General features: G+C 44.2%; 1 protein-coding gene across 1 annotated transcript in view; it reads right to left on the reverse strand.

The window, feature by feature from the left end:
• LOC126474883 (uncharacterized) overlaps nucleotides 1–23,819 on the reverse strand; it is a 409,432-nt gene that overhangs the window by 221,631 nt on the left and 163,982 nt on the right. Inside the window, exons 2-3 of the mRNA XM_050102374.1 lie at nucleotides 8,423–8,522; nucleotides 3,014–3,134 (exon numbers count right to left, since the gene is read on the reverse strand). Of these exons, the coding sequence (XP_049958331.1) occupies nucleotides 3,014–3,134; nucleotides 8,423–8,522 (221 nt within the window). The remainder of the gene's footprint in view (nucleotides 1–3,013; nucleotides 3,135–8,422; nucleotides 8,523–23,819) is intronic.

A 23,819-nucleotide genomic window follows, 5' to 3' on the forward strand; every position in this document is an offset into this window, starting at 1 on the left:
AGTTGTGCGACTAGATTCGTGATTTCCTGCCGGAAAGATCGCAGTTTGAAGTAATTGACGGGAAGTGATCGAGCACAGAAGTGACGAGTGGGGTTCCCCAGGAATTGTTATAGGCCTTCTGCTGTGCCTGATTTCCATAAACGATTTAGGAGACAATCTGAGCAGCCGCCTTAGGTTGTTTGCAGACGATGCTGTCATTTACCGCAGTGTTTTGGAAATTTGTGGTAAGGGACTAAACAGCTGAGGTCATCGGTCCCTAAGCTTACGCACTGCTCAATCTAACTTAAACTAACGTACGCTAAGGACGACACACACACACACACACACACACACACACACACACACACACACACACACACACACACACACACACACACACATGCCCGAGGGATGACTCGAACCCCCGACGGAGAGAGCCGCGAGGTCCGTGACAAGACGCCTCTGACCGCGCGGCTAATGACAAGTGTGAGGTCATTCACATGAGCATCAAAAGGAATCCGTTAAATTTCGGGTACACGATAAATCACACATACCTAAAGATTGTCAGTTCAACTAAATACCTAGAAATTACAATTACGAACAACTTCAGTCGAAATGATCACATAGATCATAGTGTTGGGAAGGCAAATCAAAGACTGTGTTTTATTCTCAGAAGGCTTAGATGATGCAACAGGTTTACTAAAGTGAGTGCCTACACTACGCTTGTCCGTCCTCTGCTAGAGTACTGCTGTGGAATTGACGGTGGACATCGAAAAAGTTCAAAGAAGGGCAGTTCGTTTTGTACTGTCGCGAAGTAGGGGAGACAGTGTTACGTATATGACACGCGAGTTGGTGTGGCAATCATTAAAACAAAGGCGTTTTTCATTGCGGCGAGATCTTTTCGCGAAATTTCGATCTCCAACGTTCTGCTCCGAATGCAAAAATATTTTGTTGATACCCGCCTGTACAGTGATAAATGATCATCACTATAAAAGAAGAGCCGGCCGGAGTGGTCGACCGGTTCTAGGCTCTTCAGTCTGGAACCGCGCGGCCGCTACGGTAGCAGGTTCGAATCCTGGCTCGGGCATGGATGTGTGTGATGTCCTTAGGTTAGTTAGGTTTAAGTAATTCTAAGTTCTAAGGGCAGATGACCTCCTCCTGTTGGTCGGCGGCCGTAGCCGCGAAGACGTAGAACCCAAAATAGAAAGTGCCCTAAACAAGCTACAACTATGGTGCCAAAACACTAAAATGACGATATCACCGAGCAAGTCTACCTACTTGCTATTGAAGGGACAATTAATCCGTAACCCGACTGTACGAATTGAGCGCTCGCCGGTCCTTCGGCGACATGACACACGATACCTAGGCATCATGATTGATGAGAAGTGGAACTTCGTGAAACACATTGAAACCGTAACTCAGAAAGCCCTTCAAACATTGAACAATCTCATATCCATCGGACATAAAAGATTTCGTCTCCCCCCTCATCTCATAAAACTCTACCATAATAGCATATTATCACCAATAGTGGGTTACGGCTCGGGAGTCTGGGCACACAGGCTCACGAGGGTTGTACCCGCTATGACAGTGAGAAGGGCTCAAAGGAACATGATACTTAGATGTGTGGGGGCTTATAGAACATCACCAGGGAGAGCGCTATTGGTCATAATGGTGCTCTGCCCCCTGGACATCAAAATCAGAGCAGGCCGCGTGGTTCTGGATTAAGAAGGGAAATGCAACGAAGATAGAAGAGATTTTAGGCACAGGGGCTAGAGACAAGAGTGAGATTCGGCAAAGGGGAGAACAACTATGGCAAGAACTATGGGAGACGGACGAAACAGGGCGTAGGACATATGAACTGATTCCAAACATTAGGGAACGACTAAAAATGAAATACTTTGAACCCACCAGAGGACTAATCCATTTTCTCACTGGACATGGGCCTTACCCGACATACTTACGTCGGTTCGGCAAAAGGGCCACACCCGCGTGTGAATGTGGTGAACCGGAATGTGATTTACGAGTGCCCCCTCTTCAATGATGTTGCTTGCACACTACGTGACCAACTACCTGACCATAACACATACCACCTCATAAGACAAGGAGACACTTTTCAAACACTAAATAAACTAGCAGACGAGGTATCACGAAAAGTGCTGAAAGAATACACGAGTGAAATAAATTAACTAACACAAATTACAATAAAACTAGAGAAATTCTAGTACTAAACACGCGCCCTACTCCCATACCGCCTGCGCGTGGACAGGCCGACCTTCACCGTCTGGAATCCGCCACGTGCGGGATTAGGGGGAGTGGGGAATAACATCAAGGACTAGACAATGCACCGGAATTTACTTAGGTTAGAACTAGTTAGTAGAAATTAGATTAGGAAACTAGTATTAGGAACCTGCAGCGAATAACATCCTGGCCTGCCCAGTGTTAGGGGCACGCCCATCGGGATTTGCTCGATGGGTAAGGGAATAAAGTAGGTTTATATACATGTTTCTGACACATCAGTGACGTTGCAGGCAGTAGAGTTAGTTAAAATCTTAGAAGTTAAAAACTAAATGTGTAAGAACAGCTGCCTACTGTAATTAGAGTATAGCCGTAGCTCACAACCCACCACATTGTAATTAGCTGCTAATTGTATCTAACATACTAAGAAAGTAAGACCCACTAATCATATAAGGAAGTGGATTATGATGTATAATTGTTATTATTGATGGTTAATAAAGAAAAAAAAAGTTCTAGGGGACTGATGACCTCAGATGTTAAGTCCCATAGTGCTCAGAGCCATTTGATAAAAGAAGAGAAAACAGAGGTCGTAGGGAAAGATTTAAGTGCTCGTTTTGCCCACGGGCTGTTCGAGAGTGGAACGGTAGGGAAACAGGTTGTCCGATGAATCCTCTGCCAGGCACTTAATTGTGAATCACTGAGTATGAATGTAGATGTAGGAGATATAGTGCTGTGAAATCGGATGAATCTTTCTGAGCCTCCCCGTGCCCTCAGGCTTGCGTGCTGTTGCTTAACTCACGTGTATGGTGGGCCCGGGCAGCTGTCGGTTGACGGTGAGCATGGGCTGGCGCACGCCGTCCGCCGTGATGCACTGCGGCCGGAAGCAGTCGCTCGCGTTGCTCGGGCACGACCCACAGCTGCTGCAACAGGAGCACCGCCACACCTCAGCACGCTGCATCCGTCTCTAGCATTCATCACGGGCACACGCTGTAAAACTAGCCACGAACAGTATGAACGAATACGCAAGCTCTTCTGATATTTTCAGAACGCGTTTTGCTATGTTGAACATACACTTCTGGAAATGGAAAAAAGAACACATTGACACCGGTGTGTCAGACCCACCATACTTGCTCCGGACACTGCGAGAGGGCTGTACAAGCAATGATCACACGCACGGCACAGCGGACACACCAGGAACCGCGGTGTTGGCCGTCGAATGGCGCTAGCTGCGCAGCATTTGTGCACCGCCGCCGTCAGTGTCAGCCAGTTTGCCGTGGCATACGGAGCTCCATCGCAGTCTTTAACACTGGTAGCATGCCGCGACAGCGTGGACGTGAACCGTATGTGCAGTTGACGGACTTTGAGCGAGGACGTATAATGGGCATGCGGGAGGCCGGGTGGACGTACCGCCGAATTGCTCAACACGTGGGGCGTGAGGTCTCCACAGTACATCGATGTTGTCGCCAGTGGTCGGCGGAAGGTGCACGTGCCCGTCGACCTGGGACCGGACCGCAGCGACGCACGGATGCACGCCAAGACTGTAGGATCCTACGCAGTGCCGTAGGGGACCGCACCGCCACTTCCCAGCAAATTAGGGACACTGTTGCTCCTGGGGTATCGGCGAGGACCATTCGCAACCGTCTCCATGAAGCTGGGCTACGGTCCCGCACACCGTTAGGCCGTCTTCCGCTCACGCCCCAACATCGTGCAGCCCGCCTCCAGTGGTGTCGCGACAGGCGTGAATGGAGGGACGAATGGAGACGTGTCGTCTTCAGCGATGAGAGTCGCTTCTGCCTTGGTGCCAATGATGGTCGTATGCGTGTTTGGCGCCGTGCAGGTGAGCGCCACAATCAGGACTGCATACGACCGAGGCACACAGGGCCAACACCCGGCATCATGGTGTGGGGAGCGATCTCCTACACTGGCCGTACACCACTGGTGATCGTCGAGGGGACACTGAATAGTGCACGGTACATCCAAACCGTCATCGAACCCATCGTTCTACCATTCCTAGACCGGCAAGGGAACTTGCTGTTCCAACAGGACAATGCACGTCTGCATGTATCCCGTGCCACCCAACGTGCTCTAGAAGGTGTAAGTCAACTACCCTGGCCAGCAAGATCTCCGGATCTGTCCCCCATTGAGCATGTTTGGGACTGGATGAAGCGTTGTCTCACGCGGTCTGCACGTCCAGCACGAACGCTGGTCCAACTGAGGCGCCAGGTGGAAATGGCATGGCAAGCCGTTCCACAGGACTACATCCAGCATCTCTACGATCGTCTCCATGGGAGAATAGCAGCCTGCATTGCTGCGAAAGGTGGATATACACTGTACTAGTGCCGACATTGTGCATGCTCTGTTGCCTGTGTCTATGTGCCTGTGGTTCTGTCAGTCTGATCATGTGATGTATCTGACCCCAGGAATGTGTCAATAAAGTTTCCCCTTCCTGGGACAATGAATTCACGGTGTTCTTATTTCAATTTCCAGGAGTGTATTAGTTACGCTTCTCAAGTGAACCTGTGACTCAGTTCGTTATTAGTCGCTGATCGATTACAGTGCTATATTTTTTTTTTCATCTGGCGTACAAAGTGTGTTTAACTACATCTGTCCTCTGAAAGGAGGAGGGTACTTTGGGTACAACTATAATTTCACCTCTTTCTTCTTCTGTTCATGAATGGCATGATAAAAGGGGGACTATCTGTAATGTCTGCCATCGGGTTCCCCTAAATGGCAGGCAGCACTGCATAACAGCCACGCTATGAGGGAAACAAACCAACAGCCAAACAGGCGAAGACATCAGGTAAACACGCCGAAGATTCCAGTCGATTAATAGGAACCTTTCCTTGCAGAGGTCGCCACGACATATCCGGCCACGGATTCCTACGCCGAGTTTCTATTGGCTCCAGCTCACTATATAGGCCCGGCCGGTCGAAGGCAGACCAGTCTTCGTCCGCTGCTAATGGCAACCGCTATAGCAGAGTGTCCGAGAAGATATCACTGAAGCCGCTGTACTGCACCGCCGATCGAAGTACCAGCCGACCGAGAGGAACCACATCTCCGGCTAGATCGACGGACGTCTACATCTATTGTACAGCCAGCTATTGTATTTTAGAAGAAGTTACGTTCAATAAACTGTTGGAGAACACGACACTATCGGCATGACAATTTTTTTTGCTGATTTTTTTCCTGTCGCGACAATTTATACAGTTGCAGTAACATCAAAGTTCTTTGGCATAGTCTTGGCCCGTCTAAATTTGATACGTTTCCACAAGGGGGAGAAACACACTGGGGGAAAAAGTACTCTCACTCAACGGACATCACCCTAATACCGTGTAACCTCGCCTCTAACCTCGATATGGCCATTCGGCGAGGAGGCGAGTCCGCATGAATCTTCAAATATGCCATTTCCAACTGAAGCTACTATTTGCCACCTCCAGAAACAACACGCCATGTGAAGAGCAGTGGTATCCAATGTTGCCATCAGGTTTGTGATTTTGGACATCTCATCTCACTGCTGACTGTGAAACCTTTCTTCCTCTTAGTTGCATTCTCAATGGTTGCATTTGGCAGGCAACAAGCTTTACCAGGATATGCGTTTTTATAGAATAGTTATTTGCAAGCAAGGAGCATCAGAGCATAATACAGGCGCTGTGTGCGAAAGTACTGAAGTGTCGGCGCCAAGCAAGCGATGTTCCCAACGACTGAAGAATCGTACAATGCTCTGCAAAACTTAAGGACGAGATGGATAAAGCAACGTAACATATTAACTCGGTGGAAATGAATGAAAGTGTTGGAGCATGTTGCCACTGTAGCGCCAAATGCGGCTGTCCCCGCAACGTCAAGCATTTGGAGGAACGGGAGAAGACAATGTTGTGTCAATCAGCGAGCAATGAGAGTGCACTGTCCTGACGCTGCTCATTATAATATATCCCGAGGACAATATCTGGATGACGTAATACTGTGTGGGCGCACTGACCTACAAATCTTAGAACACAGCACACTATGCAGCCAACTTTAATGTGACACTGTACTTCTTCCCCATGCTGCATTCGGCTGCATTCGGTCCTGACTTTATTTTTATGAATGACAGTGCGCGCTAACATCGAACAACTGAAGTGGAGGAGTCCTTGGAACATCTACATCATCTACATCTACATTTATACTCCGCAAGCCACGCAACCGTGTGTGGCGGAGGGCACTTTACGTGCCACTGTCATTACCTCCCTTTCCTGTTCCAGTCGCGTATGGTTCGCGGAAAGAACGACTGCCGGAAAGCCTCCGTGCGCGCTCGAATCTCTCTAATTTTACATTCGTGATCTCCTCGGAAGGTATAAGTAGGCGGAAGCAATATATTCGATACCTCATCCAGAAACGCACCCTCTCGAAACCTGGACAGCAAGCTACACCGCGATGCAGAGCGCCTCTCTTGCAGTGTCTGCCACTTGAGTTTGCTAAACATCTCCGCAACGCTATCACGCTTACCAAATAACCCTGTGACGCAACGCGCCGCTCTTCTTTGGATCTTCTCTATCTCCTCTGTCAACCCGACCTGGTACGGATCCCACACTGATCGGCAATACTCAAGTATAGGTCGAACGAGTGTTTTGTAAGCCACCTCCTTTGTTGATGGACTACATTTTCTAAGGACTCTCCCAATGAATCTCAACCTGGCACCCGCCTTACCAACAATTAATTTTATATGATCATTCCACTTCAAATCGTTCCGTACGCATACTCCCAGATATTTTACACAAGTAACTGTTACCAGTGTTTGTTCCACTATCATATAATCATACAACAAAGGATCTTTCTTTCTATGCATTCGCAATACATTACATTTGTCTATGTTAAGGGACAGTTGCCACTCCCTGCACCAAACGCCTATCCGCTGCAGATCTTCCTGCATTTCGCTGCAATTTTCTAATTCTGCAACTTCTCTGTATACTACAGCATCATTCGCGAAAAGCCGCATGGCACTTCCGACACTATCTACTAGGTCATTTATATATATATTGTGAAAAGCAATGGTCCCATAACACTCCCCTGTGACACGCCAGAGGTTGCTTTAACGTCTGTAGACGTCCCTCCACTGAGAACAACATGCTGTGTTCTGTTTGCTAAAAACTCTTCAATCCAGCCACACAGCTGGTCTGATATTCCGTAGGCTCTTACTTTGTTTATCAGGCGACAGTGCGGAACTGTATCGAAAGCGTTCCGGAAGTCAAGGAAAATGGCATCTACCTGGGAGCCTGTATCTAACATTTACTGGGTCTCATGAACAAATAAAGCGAGTTGGGTCTCACACGATCGCTGTTTCCGGAATCCATGATGATTCCTACAGAGTAGATTCAGGGTTTTCAGAAATGACATGATACGCGAGCAAAAAACATGTTCTAAAATTCGACAACAGATCGATGTCAAAGATATAGGTCTATAGTTTTGCGCGTCTGCTCGACGACCCTTCTTGAAAACTGGAACTACCTGTGCTCTTTTCCAATCATTTGGAACCTTCCGTTCCTCTAGAGACTTGCGGTCCCTAATAGAGTAAATTACAAGCCAGTATATTTCTATCGTGAGATATTTCGCGATAGAGCGCGCAGTCTTATAAAGAATAACTCGTCGGCCTACCATTGGTCACTGGTAGTGATAATGGCTTATATGCTGTAAGTTGTAGGTGAGAACTAATCGTAAAGCTCGGGAATGTCATTCAGTAATTAAGTATGGCACAGTTAATTTATGTCAGTTTGACAGTAGGCATTGCGCGTCAGGTGACGTGCAGCACACCCTACGGAAACTCGCTCGAGTAGTCCCGTATAGAACGACGAAGGGCTTCCACGATGAGAAAGTTTCACTTGATAATAAACCATGGAGAGACTCGTACTACCCACAAAGTACATCATTTTCATCATTTTAGGCGGTAAATATCTCGAATAACAAAATGTATGCTGTTTTTCGATAACTTTGTCAATCCATATACGAGTATCTATCGGAATTTGGCCTCCATTCATTCACAAAATTTCTTCGCCTTAGAGGTACTATAATAAAGTTCCAGACGTTTCAAGAAGATAAAACTACGAATGGTGATTACCAAAAGTAAGAACGTGGGACAGACGTCATTATAATTAAACTGAGAGCTGTGTCCAGAACGGAGGCATTTTTGAAACACTTGCAATTCAAAGAAGTGTGAGAAGTGGCTCGTAATGCTTACCTTGTAAGAGGTTGGTACACCTCAACCGTCAGCTTCACCCTGCAGATCATCGGCCAGTCCAGCTCGTGGCACGGTCGTTCGCACGATGCGAACTCGATGTCTGCAAAGAACAAGAAAAGAAGAACAGTTAGGTCACAGGTCTAAATAGCGGAATAGCATCAAAGCGCTCGACTTCTGTGCGCAAATGTCTCATTACTAGTATACGTACTCAGTCCTACGCAATGCATTAATGGTTTTCTTTATGCATGGGTCCACAAACGCTGAATATTTCTTAAAAGAAGTCGTTACCCTTCGTGGGCAATGTGTTTTTTCTTCTTCTTTTACAAAAGAATTTTTTTACATTATAAATCAGATTAATGTTTGAAAATTCAAGCAGAGTGAATAAAAACAGCGTAAAAATCGTAAATAACACTCTAAATAAACCGATGTATAGAGATTTTCACTCGGAAATGATAAATAAACAGAAAAATAAAAAAAAATTGTCATTTGCAGATACCAAGATGCAAACTGTGTAGTAGATTTAAAGCTACCAGTATAAACAACTAATAGCTTCATGTTAAGAATGTAGACAAATGTATATGACCACTTAATTTCCAAATTTACAATACAACTTAAACTATCATACATATAACCGAGCAACACAGAATGCCTCAGCTCATGTGTCTCAACTCTGTACTGTATACAAACTAATGTAGAATATTTGACAATAATCTCTCCTTTTATAAATGTAAATATTTTGTGCCAGAAGTTCATATAATTGCAGTCTTTTCATTGCCCCTGTTTTCAGCTCAACGTGCCATCTTTATTAAAAGCTTATATAACCTACACAAAAGGTTACCATGTAATAACAATTTTACAGAAAGGAAATAAAGAAATAAACCCACTGAAATTAGCACAACAATGCTGAAACAGGTCTGGGTGTAAACGAAACTATAAAACGGTGTCTTACGTAAGGCAGAATTCCTCTCCAGTTTATCCAAAAACAACGTTACTGCTACAAAATATGCAAACGCGTCTTGGAGTGACTATCGTAAATCGCTTAAGAAATGCATTGCTGGTCAGTAAAATTGCACCACCACGAAAATGGCGTACACCAGACGTCTAATTGTTATAAAGTGTTTTACAGTAGAGTCTCGATTATCCGATCTTCGGTTATCCGACCCTCTCGCCGCGCCGGCCGTGCGCCAGCCCAAGACAGGTCAGTGACTAACGTGTTGTCTGTTGATACTCAGTTCATTGTCGCCGTCTGCTACTCCTCACTCCTCAGTGCTAACTTAATGTTAGATCTGTAGTGGAGTGGACGTGTTGCACTTTGTTTATTGTAAAAATTGGTGGCAATGGCTTCAAAACGGAAAAAGGTGGTCGTTTCAAAGGAGGAAAAACTTGAAGCTTTAAAAAGAATAGACAATAGTGTAACTTTATTAAAAGTGGCGCAAGATTATGACGTCGGTAAAACAACAGTTGGAGACTGGAAAAGGAACCGCAATGAAATTGAGAAGTGGTGTTCTCAGCGAGTAACCTCGGCTGTTTTGGAAGATCGGAAAACCGTGATTATGAAAAAGTAAGTGAAGCTTTGTTCCTATGGTTTACTCAACATAGAGATAAAGGTGTACCCATGTCGGGTCCTATTTTGCAGGAAAAAGCCTTAAAGTTTCGTAACGAACTAAACGAAGGTGAACCTGATTTCACAGCTAGTGTAGGCTGGCTCGATAGATGGAAGAAAAATACGGAATTCGGCAACTTAATGACTGTGATGAAAAGCTTTCAGCAAATTTTGAAACTGTTCAATTGTTTAGTAATAAACTCCACAAGGTATTGGACAAGGAAAACTTAACAGACGATCAAATTTTTAACTGCGACGAGACTGGTTTCAATTACAAAGATTTCTCACAACGAAGGACACAAGGCCTTAGAAACTGCTTTAAAATATGTAGAGCAACTGGAGGAAACATAGTCTACCTAGGTTTTACTTCTTAAGACACTACGTGATTTAGCGGCAAAAAAAGGCAAACAGCAGGCAAACAAAAGACAATTACTAACTTATTTACACAGTAAATATCTATTCAGTCTAATTTGATTTGTATTTTATTAAATGTTTAACTCACTTGGCCTACTTTTGTTTAATTTTTGTGTTTTTTTGTATTATTTTCCGTGTTATCCGACCTTCCCGCTTATCCGACCTTGCCGCGGCCGGTTTAGGTCGGATAATCGAGACTCTACGGTACTTTCCTGGATATATACAGGGTATCCCTCCTAACAATTGTGAGGCGCGTTTTCTCTGGTGCTTCGGCAGACATTTGCAATTTCGTTTTTGCAGTGTGTTCCTGGTGTCAGCGTAAGCACTGCTAATCACGTCTTCCATGCGACGCCCAGCGTCGACGGAAAGTGTCGGTTTGTTTCCCGTTACGAACAAAATGATTCTTATATCGGTTTTTTTCGCGTGCGCGTTCGACGGCGCGGTCCCCAATTAGTGTAGTGCGATATCCGATTTATCGATGTGTGTTAACGGGGACAGTGAAATACGAAGAATAACCAGTGTCCCAGCAGTGATAGCACCGTCTTGGTCCACGCTGAATGCTACCGCAAAACATCCAGCTCAGTCCGTAAGGTTACTAGCTTATTTTTGTTATTCAATGAAAGTGATGTGAGCTCTATTTTTATTCTATGTGTCATGCTTTATACATGTATACCGGATATTTTTCCAAACACAGGTCTTCAATAGTTTATATGTTATGCTACAAAGGTTCACAGTACTATCAATATGATCTTTGGTTGTAGTTGCCAGTAGCGTTAATTGTTATGTGAGGGAGTCGGATATTGGTTAACGCTCGCGCACGGGGGCCCGGGTCCGATTACCAGCTGGGTCGGGAGATTTTCTCCTCTCAGGGACTGGATGTTGTCTTCATCATCAGGATTTCATCTCCATTGTCGACGCGCAAGTCGTCCAGTGTGGTGTCGCACTCAGTAAACCTGCACTTGGCGGCCGAACTTCCCGATTGGGAACTCCCGGCAACTGACGCCATACGCTCGTTTCTATTTCCATTGGTTAACGCTGTTGTATGGTATCGAAATAACCAGCAGAACATAGAGATACAAACGCAGGGGATGCTGAATTTTGGAAATGTGATTTGATAAAGACTGATTTGAGAAGTTGCTTGCTCGCGCTTGATTTATCATGATTTTGAAAACGGCTAATTTTGGGTGATTTTTTTTATTGGTATAGAAAATTTAAAAGGGGAAATAGATAGGTTAAAGTTAGATATAGTGGGAATTAGTGAAGTTCGGTGGCAGGAGGAACAAGACTTCTGGTCAGGTGAATACAGGGTTATAAACACAAAATCAAATAGGGGTAATGCAGGAGTAGGTTTAATAATGAATAGGAAAATAGGAATGCGGGTAAGCTACTACAAACAGCATAGTGAACGCATTATTGTGGCCAAGATAGATACGAAACCCACGCCTACTACAGTAGTACAAGTTTATATGCCAACTAGCTCTGCAGATGACGAAGAAATTGAAGAAATGTATGATGAAATAACAGAAATTATTCAGATAGTAAAGGGTGACGAAAATTTAATAGTCATGGGTGACTGGAATTCGATAATAGGAAAAGGGAGATAAGGAAACGTAGTAGGTGAATATGGATTGGGGCTAAGAAATGAAAGAGGAAGCCGCCTGGTAGAATTTTGCACAGAGCACAACTTAATCATAGCTAACACTTGGTTCAAGAATCATAAAAGAAGGCTGTATACATGGAAGAAGCCTGGAGATACTGACTGATTTCAGATAGATTATATAATGGAAAGACAGAGATTTAGGAACCAGGTTTTAAATTGTAAGACATTTCCAGGGGGCAGATGTGGACTCTGACCACAATCTATTGGTTATGAATTGTAGATGAAAACTGAAGAAACTGCAAAAAAGGTGGGAATTTAAGGAGATGGGACCTGGATAAACTGACTAAACCAGAGGTTGTACAGAGTTTCATGGAGAGCATAAGGGAACAATTGACAGGAATGGGGGAAAGAAATACAGTAGAAGAAGAATGGGTAGCTTTGAGGGTTGAAGTAGTGAAGGCAGCAGAGCATCAAGTAGGTAAAAAGACGAGGGCTAGTAGAAATCCTTGGGTAACAGAAGAAACATTGAATTTAATTGATGAAAGGAGAAAATATAAAAATGCAGTAAATGAAGCAGGCAAAAAGGAATACAAACGTCTCAAAAATGAGATCGACAGGAAGTGCAAAATGGCTAAGCAGGGATGGCTAGAAGACAAATGTAAGGAGGTAGAGGCTTATCTCACTAGGGGTACGATAGATACTGCCTACAGGAAGATTAAAGAGACCTTTGAAAATAAGAGAACCACTTGCATGAACATTAAGAGCTCAGATGGAAACCCAGTTCTAAGCAAAGAAGGGAAAGCAGAAAGGTGGAAGGAGTATATAGAAGGGCGATGTACTTGAGGACAATATTATGGAAATGGAAGAGGATGTAGATGAAGCTGAAATGGGTGATACGATACCGCGTGAAGAGTTTGACAGAGCACTGAAAGACCTGAGTCGAAACAAGGCCCCCGGAGTAGACAACATTCCATTGGAACTACTGACGGCCTTGGAAGAGCCAGTCCTGACAAAACTCTACCATCTGGTGAGCAAGATGTATGAAACAGGCGAAATACCCTCAGACTTCAAGAAGAATATAATAATTCCAATCCCAAAGAAAGCAGGTGTTGACAGATATAAAAATTACCGAACTATCAGTTTAATAAGTCACAGCTGCAAAATACTAAAGCGCTTTCTTTACAGACGAATGGAGAAACTAGTAGAAGCCGACCTCGGCGAAGATCAGTTTGGATTCCGTAGAAATGTTGGAACACGTGAGGCAATACTGACCCTACGACTCATCTTAGAAGCTAGATTAAGGAAGGGCAAACCTACGTTTCTAGCATTTGTGACTTAGAGAAAGCTTTGGACAATGTTGACTGGAGTACGCTCTTTCAAATTCTGAAGGTGGCAGAGGTAAAATACAGGGAGCGAAAGGCTATTTACAATTTGTACAGAAACCATATGGCAGTTGTAAGAATCGAGGGGCATGGAAGGGAGGCGGTGGTTGGGAAGGGAGTGAGACAGGGTTGTAGCCTCTCACCGATGTTATTCAAACTGTATATTGAGCAAGCAGTGAAGGAAACAAAAGAAAAATTCGGAGTAGATATTAAAACCCATGGAGAAGAAATAAAAACCTTGAGGTTCGCCGATGACATTGTAATTCTGTCAGAGACTGCAAAGGACTTGGAAGAGTAGTTGAATGGAATGGATAGTGTCTTGAAAGGAGGATATAAGATGAACATCAACAAAAGCAAAACGAGGATAATGGAATGTAGTCGAATTAAGTCGGGTGATGCTGAGGGAATGAGATTAGGAAATGATACACTTAAAGTAGTAAAGGAGTTTTGCTATTTGGGGAGCAAAATAACTGATGATGCTCGAAGTAGAGAGGATATAAAATGTAGACTGGCAATGGCAAGGAAAATTTGTTAACATCAGGTATCGATTTAAGTGTCAGGAAGTCTTTTCTGAAAGTATTTGTATGGAGTGTAGCCATGTATGGAAGTGAAATATGGACGATAAATAGTATGGACAAGAAGAGAATAGAAGCTTTTGAAATGTGGTGCTACAGAAGAATGCTGAAGATTAGATGGGAAGATCACATAACTAACGAGGAAGTATTGAATAGGATTGGGGAGAAGAGAAGTTTGTGGCACAACTTGACTAGAAGAAGGGACCGGTTGGTAGGACATGTTCTGAGGCATCAAGGGATCATCAATTCAGTATTGGAGGGCAGCGTGGAGCGTAAAAATCGTAGAGGGAGACCAAGAGATGAATACACTAAGCAGATTCAGAAGGATGTAGGTTGCGGTGGGTACTGGGAGATGATGAAGCTTGCACAGGATAGAGTAGCATGGAGAGCTGCATCAAACCAGTCTCAGGACTGAAGACCACAACAACAACAACAACAACATGGATTAGTCAGTCTGATTGTTTAGAAATGATTAAACGAAGTCACCTGCTCACCCGGCTAGCCCTTAGAGCTATAGATGCACCAACCTTGTACCATTTTATTAATGAATTCCATGGCAGAGTCATGTTTTTAATAAGAAGTGATTTTGTGAAGATAATTGTAATTGTCAGGGAATGACTTTCATTAACCACAATATAACTTTGAATGCTAGCCTCGTTCAATCACTTAATAAGACATCTCTCAACCATCTTCTCCTCACGAAAATTTTGTTTTGTAAATGTGTGTCGCAGCATTGCACATCGCGAAGGACAGTGGTTAAAACTGAAGCATGATCTGCATAGCATAGTTGCAAGTCCAAGGACTGCACTGCGCAAGGTTTTTTTTTTTTTTTTTTTTCTTTGGTTGGTTTGCTGTTGCGCTGTCTTAATTTTAACCACTTTAGAGCGTAACGAGTTCCCATTGCCACACGTAAGCCATGAAAATTTGTCAAGTCCAGTTTGCATTCACTTCTGCAACGTCTAAGGGGAGTTCGAACGGAAGAATATTTTTTCCCACATTTTCGGATTTTTATCTCCTTATAAAATTTGCAATTTTCCGAATAAAATAATATATTTCACTTACAAACTCACATGGGATGTATGTTATTTTATTTTTTAAATATTATCTACACCGGTTGAAAATGTTAAAATTTTTACGTGTATTACTTCAAGACCTAATAAAATCGGTAATTTTTTATATAGAAGGCTGTGGATTGCTGTGTTATAAAGGTTAAATTACATGTTTGTATTGATAGCAGTGTCTAGCGGTTCTAGGCGCGCAGTCCGGAACCGCGCGACTGCTACGGTCGCAGGTTCGAATCCTGCCTCGGGCATGGATGTGTGTGATGTCCATAGGTTAGTTAGGTTTAATTAGTTCTAGGGGACTGATGACCACAGATGTGAAGTCCCATAGTGCTCAGAGCCATTTTTGATAGCAGTGTCAAAAACAGTACCGTATCGTTTCATAATATAAACACGCGTTGCATGTCGAAGTGCTAACGTTTTTGAAGAAAAGTGATGAATAGATTGGTAAATCTCTCAAAAAGTAATGACGCCAAAACGAAGTGTCTTTAAGAAATGTGGCTTTCATGCCAATAGGTTTTCGGATAAAGGGAAACATTGTATTCAACATGTGGCGTGTGAAGTTACAGACAATGAAATACTGGACCTGATTCATGGTGCAATTACCGCAATGCCCAGTACTCAAACAGTTCATACAGCCATAAACATTCCATCCAGCAGCAGTCATAGATATCATAAAACCTATTTACAGAGATCTGGCAAATTCTGAATTACTGAAGAAGTGTCTGCATGGTCAGGCTCAAAATGCCAATGAGTCTTTCAATAATCTCATATGGACTCGCTTACCAAAAAATGTTTGTTTTGGAATGAAGACACTAAAGTGGTGGGTCAGTGATGCTGTTATTGCTTTTAATGATGATAACATTGGTAAGGTGAAAGCGCTACAGCATATGGGAATTAATTCTGGAGCAAACTGCATGGGAGAACTTGAACGGATGGACAAGATTCGCATTGATAAAGCAGAGTATGCAGCACAGTTGGCCACTAAGGAGTCCAGAAAGAAGAAAAAACTTGGAGAAAGATCAAGAGGATGATTACAGTATGGTGTAGGGTGCTTCTGAATGATTAAAAATAAAAAAAAATTAAGCATGTATTGAGTGAGTTACAGTCTTTTGAAACTTTATAAGCCGTTCCTGAAAATTTACATTTTCTGTTGCATTTTTCCCTAAATCTCAGAAACCACTTCTAGTAGAGTATTCACATTTTACACAAATTTTAACCATGTAATTCAAAAATTGTATTCCCGAAAGCAGTCGCTGAAATGCAATTATTGTAGTTCAGTAGACTCAGAACATATAGTTTAGTGTCCTGTAAAATTTTCATGTCAATGGCTACAGTGGTTACTGAAATACAGGGAAGCCGTCACTAAATTTAACATTGCCAGGATAGGGTGTTCCAGCTCCCCTTAATGTCTGGAATTTCATTTAGTCAGTTTGCTTACGTAAATTGACAGGGCATTTGAATAGAAGTATTTTGGACAGTTATTCTTTCAAAATTCGTTTTGTGATTTTATGAAGAATTTTTGCTCTCTTAGCTTTGTGTATTGGAACTGAAAGTCACGTAGTGTGACGTCATGCATCGTAGCACTATTCAATGCAATGCAGAGTTGCACAGTATAGTATGAAACGTCCCCTTAGAAAAATTAATGAATTACTGTGCTGGTAAACCTCTTACATTATTTGATTTTCAAACAGCTGAGCACAACTGAACGTACTCAGACATTTCGCATTTCGCTCTTTACCTATTCTGATCAACACCAAACTGACAATATTTTTTTAGCGCAACACAATCTGACTTCCAATAATCCCTACAAAAGAATGGCCCTGACTAACATTAACCTATACCTTTAACAAATCACTTACCTCACAAAAATCTTCGTTACTCAAACTACTGCAATACAGCGAGCGCCATTACTGCCAGCTAAATAAGAGATTCTAACTACTGAAGGCACTAACTACTGATAGGCATAGTTAGCAAATAAAAGATTTTGATAGAGAACAAACAATGTATTTACCTTAATAGTGTTCAAAAGTCATAATGTATATGTATCAGTTCATGACATCCAGTCTTACAAATTTACTCTCTCTGATGGACACACGTCCAGATCATCCGCTCTCAGAACTCCGCCATCTCTCTCCTCACATCCATCACTGCTGGTGGCTCACCTCCAACTGCGCAACGCTACGCGCTGTTAACAGCCAACTGCCAAACACTACAATAGCCAACAACAATGCAAACCAGCCACAGACTGCGCACAGCACAGCCAGTGATTTTCATATGGAGCGCTACATGGCGTTACCAACATAAAAACTTAAACAGCCTACTTACAATAGCTTCTCTAACGACAGTTCTACATTTTCTGATCATTGCTGGTAAAAGATAATTAGAATACAGTTATGCAGTTTGATTTGAATTCGGCAACTCTTTTTGTCAGACGGCGTCTAAGTAATCACGTAACTTGGACTGTATAGGATCACAATACAGACACAAACGAAGTTAAGAATAGGAAACCAGTTTAGTTTACAATACACAACAAGAAACCCAAGAAGTTACAAGTCGTTGCTGGGCCACTGATTAGTCTACGTGTTCTGCTGTTAAAACGCACCGATAAAACTAACATCGCAGTAGTTTAGCTCGGGACCGCTCTATGGAATGGGCACGTAAATTTCCACTTAACAAATCATTTCGTTTGCACTGGGAAACAAAAGGACGCTTTCTGTAGACAATGGACGTAGCTCGAAGGACTTTAGGAGCAATATTTGTTTGGTCTGACTCCAGGGGTTCAGCTGCACCATACTCGAAGCCATCGGATTCAGAGGCGCCTTTGTCGACGTGATGTAGGAATTCTGTAGCCCCATACGACTAGCGCCCGAGAGGACAGACGTATTGCTCCCTCGGCCGTGCAGGTTCATACAGCCACATCTCCTACCAAGAGTCAGGAAATGGATTTGTTTGCAGCAAATCACGTATCCACACGGATAGCGCGGGCCATCTGGAGCACAGCAGACTATGCCCACGTAGACAATTTGTGGGTTCCCATGAGGCAGCAGCAGAGAGAGGTGTGCCAACAATGGTGCTTTCAACAACAGCGAGTACAGGTGTGGCACCGTGAAGTATTTTTAGACGAGTCCAGGTTCTGAGTCCAGCATCGCGATGGACGCATGCGTTTGTGGCGACTCCGGGGAGAACGAATGTTGTCATACTGCCTTCGTCACCGTCACACGATCCCTGGTTGCAAATTGCTCTCCTGTTCCGAGCGAGTGGTGGTGTTCCCGGTGAGCAGCGCAGCCACATAGCGATCCACAACACCGCGATTCTACAGGCTGATCCAGAAAGAAAAGCCCCTTTTCAACTGCTTACAAAAATTTGTTAACACAGGCGTTCCTGATTTACAAGTGCAGACTTCTTAGTGAGTCTTCCGAGTTTCTTGCATTATATAGCGCTCACTTTTTGAAGTTTACATCACTCAGACAAGCGCTGCCCTTTATCCGTGCACCCTTGTAGACGAGTTATGAAGCTTCTACGCGAAGTGCTCTTCAGCACAGCCACTGGATACCGCCGGCTTCTCTACAGATATTGGTCACCAGCACGATTTTCGAACGCTCTGACCAAATATACCCGGAGGAGGAAATCGGGAGCAGTCACTCTGGGTGAACGTGCCGGCCAAGCTATATGAGAGAGAGAGAGAGAGAGAGAGAGAGAGAGACACGTTCAAGAAGCACATTTCGTCCAGTGATAGATGGGCCGTGTGTGCAATTGCACCATTTTGTTGACACCACGTGACTGGAAGTCAATGCTCTTGTTGCGCAGGGACGACGAAATTTCGAAACATTGACATGTATCGCTCTGTCACACGGACGGGGTCTCTCACACTCCACTCCACTCCACTCACACTCCATCGTAACTGAATTTCCCACTCCCTTACAATGCTGCTAGCGTGCCAACGACTACCTGCGCGCGCATCTGCTGTAACAATAAGCAACGGCAAAGGGTGTTCTTGCTGATTCACCCCGTAGTTCCTAGCGTGACGGGTCGAGGCCTATGGTTGCGCTCCCACTCTGGTGATATCATCGCCTTACATGCACTGCTGGCTGTTCGGATGTCGAAATTGTTTTCCTCAGCTGCGTTCGCTCTGCGTTTAATGTACAGAGTTAGATCGCGAACAGCGACCTTACCCTGAATATTGTAAGGAGCGGCTCGCCAGACAGAGCACTTCCTTCTCCGATATTACCTCCCCACTCCTTCCATCGCTCATTTTGCCAGACTTTCCAACCAAGAGCCGAACTCCTCCCCTCCCTCCAACCATCCTCCCCCCCTGCCACCCCCCCTACACACACACACACACACACACACACACACACACACACACACACACACACACATGCGCGCGCGCTATTTTCCTATGCGATCGTTGTATCCGATACTCTGTTCGAAAGCTGCGGCTTTCATAATCTTCAGCGAGAACAGGTTCTGCCAGGAAGTAGTGTCGCTCCTAGAAATCAAGTACGGGAGAGATTCGGTAAGGAATACGTAGCTCTTGTTTTTCGTCCGCCTGCTCACTCTCCAGTGAACAGACAGCCAATAGCATCCGATTTCGTTGCCACAAATAGACTGAAACGGAAACTATGCCGCAGCATTCCGCAAACGGAATAAAGCCGGCGACTTGCAGTCGTCTTTGTAATACCATATGAAAGAGATTCACGACGTTGTACACCCCCCGCCCCCGCAGTGTACAGATAATGTATAACGATACTGTAAATTATGATCACATTGAACGTGACGCCCTGATTCTGTTTAAAGCAAAAGGAAACGTAACTTGCTTCCTTCACGAGAAGAAGAAAACTGTTTCTTCTGTTCTGTAAGACTTACGTTTCAGATCTCTTCTCTGGCGTCCGCATGATATCGGAAGGCGAAGGTGCATATTTTTTAAACAATTATTGGTCTACTTGAAAAATATGTTATTGTTATTTCATAGTACCTACAGAAATTGATCCTGTAACAAGATTTATACACTCCTGGAAATTGAAATAAGAACACCGTGAATTCATTCTCCCAGGAAGGGGAAACTTTATTGACACATTCCTGGGGTCAGATACATCACATGATCACACTGACAGAACCACAGGCACATAGACACAGGCAACAGACCATGCACAATGTCGGCACTAGTACAGTGTATATCCACCTTTCGCAGCAATGCAGGCTGCTATTCTCCCATGGAGACGATCGTAGAGATGCTGGATGTAGTCCTGTGGAACGGCTTGCCATGCCATTTCCACCTGGCGCCTCAGTTGGTCCAGCGTTCGTGCTGGACGTGCAGACCGCGTGAGACGACGCTTCATCCAGTCCCAAACATGCTCAATGGGGGACAGATCCGGAGAACCTGCTGGCCAGGGTAGTTGACTTACACCTTCTAGAGCACGTTGGGTGGCACGGGATACATGCGGACGTGCATTTTCCTGTTGGAACAGCAAGTTCCCTTGCCGGTCTAGGAATGGTAGAACGATGGGTTCGATGACGGTTTGGATGTACCGTGCACTATTCAGTGTCCCCTCGACGATCACCAGTGGTGTACGGCCAGTGTAGCAGATCGCTCCCCACACCATGATGCCGGGTGTTGGCCCTGTGTGCCTCGGTCGTATGCAGTCCTGATTGTGGCGCTCACCTGCACGGCGCCAAACACGCATACGACCATCATTGGCACCAAGGCAGAAGCGACTCTCATCGCTGAAGACGACACGTCTCCATTCGTCCCTCCATTCACGCCTGTCGCGACACCACTGGAGGCGGGCTGCACGATGTTGGGGCGTGAGCGGAAGACGGCCTAACGGTGTGCGGGACCGTAGCCCAGCTTCATGGAGACGGTTGCGAATGGTCCTCGCCTATACCCCAGGAGCAACAGTGTCCCTAATTTGCTGGGAAGTGGCGGTGCGGTCCCCTACGGCACTGCGTAGGATCCTACGGTCTTGGCGTGCATCCGTGCGTCGCTGCGGTCCGGTCCCAGGTCGACGGGCACGTGCACCTTCCGCCGACCACTGGCGACAACATCGATGTACTGTGCAGACCTCACGCCCCACGTGTTGAGCAATTCGGCGGTACGTCCACCCGGCCTCCCGCATGCCCACTATACGCCCTCGCTCAAAGTCCGTCAACTGCACATACGGTTCACGTTCACGCTGTCGCGGAATGCTACCAGTGTTAAAGACTGCGATGGAGCTCCGTATGCCACGGCAAACTGGCTGACACTGACGGCGGCGGTGCACAAATGCTGCGCAGCTAGCGCCATTCGACGGCCAACACCGCGGTTCCTGGTGTGTCCGCTGTGCCGTGCGTGTGATCATTGCTTCTACAGCCCTCTCGCAGTGTCCGGAGCAAGTATGGTGGGTCTGACACACTGGTGTCAATGTGTTCTTTTTTCCATTTCCAGGAGTGTATATTCAATGATCGTCAATAACCGCATGAGAAAAACCACACAAGTTGTTATTTCTGTCACAGAAAACACAGAGAATTTAATACAGAAACACATTTGGCCTTTATCGACCTTGAAAAATCATTTGACCCTGATACCCTATGGAAGATTATATAGGAATGTGGATATCACTATCACCTAATAGAGGTAGTGAAAATACTTTAGAAAACTACACGCTTTGTAATAAACACAGGTAGGAATCGATTAGAAGAAGTAATTATTAACCAAGGCGTTAGACAAGGATGTGGACTATCACCTATCCTTCTTAATATCTACATTGACTTCATTCTTCGCAAATGTAAATGTAAAGTAATAAAAGGAATTAAGATAACGAATGAAGAACACCTGAATGTACTTTTGTTTGCTGGTGACATCGTTATTATTCAAAAGAATGAAGATGACCTCCCAATATCAGTATACCAGCTGAACGAAATTTGCAAGAAGTACAGCTGTAAAATTTCCAGTAACAAAACAAAAATACTAGCATTCAGAGGAAAATATCCAGTTAGATCAAAAATTATTTTGGGGAATTCAGTTCTTGAACAAGTTTCTCAGTTATCTTATTTAGCTGTGCTATAAGTTTTGTTTGGACTTTGAAATGTTTTGTTAGGACCTTGAAATTGAAAATAAAATACACAAATTCCAAGCTGTCTGTGGTAACACTAGCAGAACATTGGGCCATAAAGTACAAAAAGAAACCATCATGAACTTCTATAAAGTAATGGCAGTTCCACTTATCCTACGGAAGCGAAAGCTGGGTTACCACGAAAAGCAAGAAAACAAAATTCAGACAGCAGAGATGAGGTTCCTAAGAAAGAGGAAGTGCTGCACAAGAAGAGATATGATTAGAAACGAAGATATTAGAACAGAATTAAATATTTTCGGCTTGAATGAAAAAATTCAAAAACATCGTGAAGATCGGAAACAACACCTCATGAGAACGCCAGATCACAGAATTCTTCAGAATACCTTGAACTACAAGTCAAATGGGAAAAGAGATATTGGAAGGCCTACGAGAAAAAGATGGGAACGATTTTGTTTGTGAGTTCGGAACAGGCAACAGCCTAATCCTTGAAAGGAAGATGATGATGATGATGATGATGATGATTATGATTATGATTATGATGATGTAAAATCCCGTCTGGGGTGTGAAATTAGTTCTGCGTTCTTTCAGTTTCACGTAAGCAAACTATCAAAATTTTACTGATCCATGAAATTATTTTCATATGAATGACATGCCCTGTTGTGGCAGGAGAAAGAAAGGAACCAGCGGAAAAATGCTATACGAGCACGAAAAAGGCGAATAAGCTCCTATTTAAAAGACTGACTCAAAAGTGGGGTACCAGGTGCCTCATTCTGCCTTCCTCAGCACCTTTAAAAATTTTCCCAAAAAATCTGGCATGTGAACATACGCCTTTTTATGCTGGGAGGAAAGGAGACAGTGGGAAAGAGATGGAAAAATAATAAATACGGGAAGATAAGAGGCAGTGGTTGTGGTACTGAAAGAGCGAAGGAGACAATGGCAGTGTGAGAGCAAGCCAGGGACACCGTGCCAATAAAACATGGACAGTGAGCGAACAGTGCTAGGGAAAGATTGAAGGAGACAGTACCAGTGGGAGAGGAATAAAGAGACGGAGGAAGTGGTAGATGGTGACAGCCAGTGGTAGAGTGACTAGGAGGAATGACTAGGAGGAAGAGATGGATAGTTAGTGAGAAGAGACAGCAGTGGGAAGAAATGAATGCTACAGCTGGAGAAAGAGCAAGAAGGAGACAATGACAATGAGAGGAGACTGAAGTAGTAGGACAGAAGTAAGGCGACTGTGGTTGTGATACACCCCGATACAATGTCAGAGAGGCACAAAGATAATAAAGTTCGTTGGTCTGAATGCATGAGTGAGAATGGTAAAGTGGGACTGGATGGATATGAGCGACTTACAGTGATAGAATAGTAGTGGCGAGCGAGTTACAGTTAAGAATGCTTGTGGGAGCAGAGGGTAAACTGCGTGTTAAAATGAGCGCGAATTTGTTTGCATGCCCAAATTTATCAGCTGACGATTGCAGAGTAATGCATTGCGACACTGCGGCAGTTTCCTCTGGATGCTAGATATCTTTGCAATGAAAATAATTTCGAGTATTTAATACATAATTCTATTATGATGATGATGATAGTTATTACAGTGGCGTCTGTCTATTATGCAATGTCTTAAATTTCATATTTATGCTATTTTTAAATTTTTTGATGTCTTTTACCTAGAGCCTTTTTTTTTAAGAAAGAGGGCACTCATCACTGTTG

Source organism: Schistocerca serialis, chromosome 4 (genome assembly GCF_023864345.2).
Source record: "Schistocerca serialis cubense isolate TAMUIC-IGC-003099 chromosome 4, iqSchSeri2.2, whole genome shotgun sequence".
In the NCBI taxonomy this organism is placed as follows: Eukaryota; Metazoa; Arthropoda; class Insecta; order Orthoptera; family Acrididae; genus Schistocerca; species Schistocerca serialis.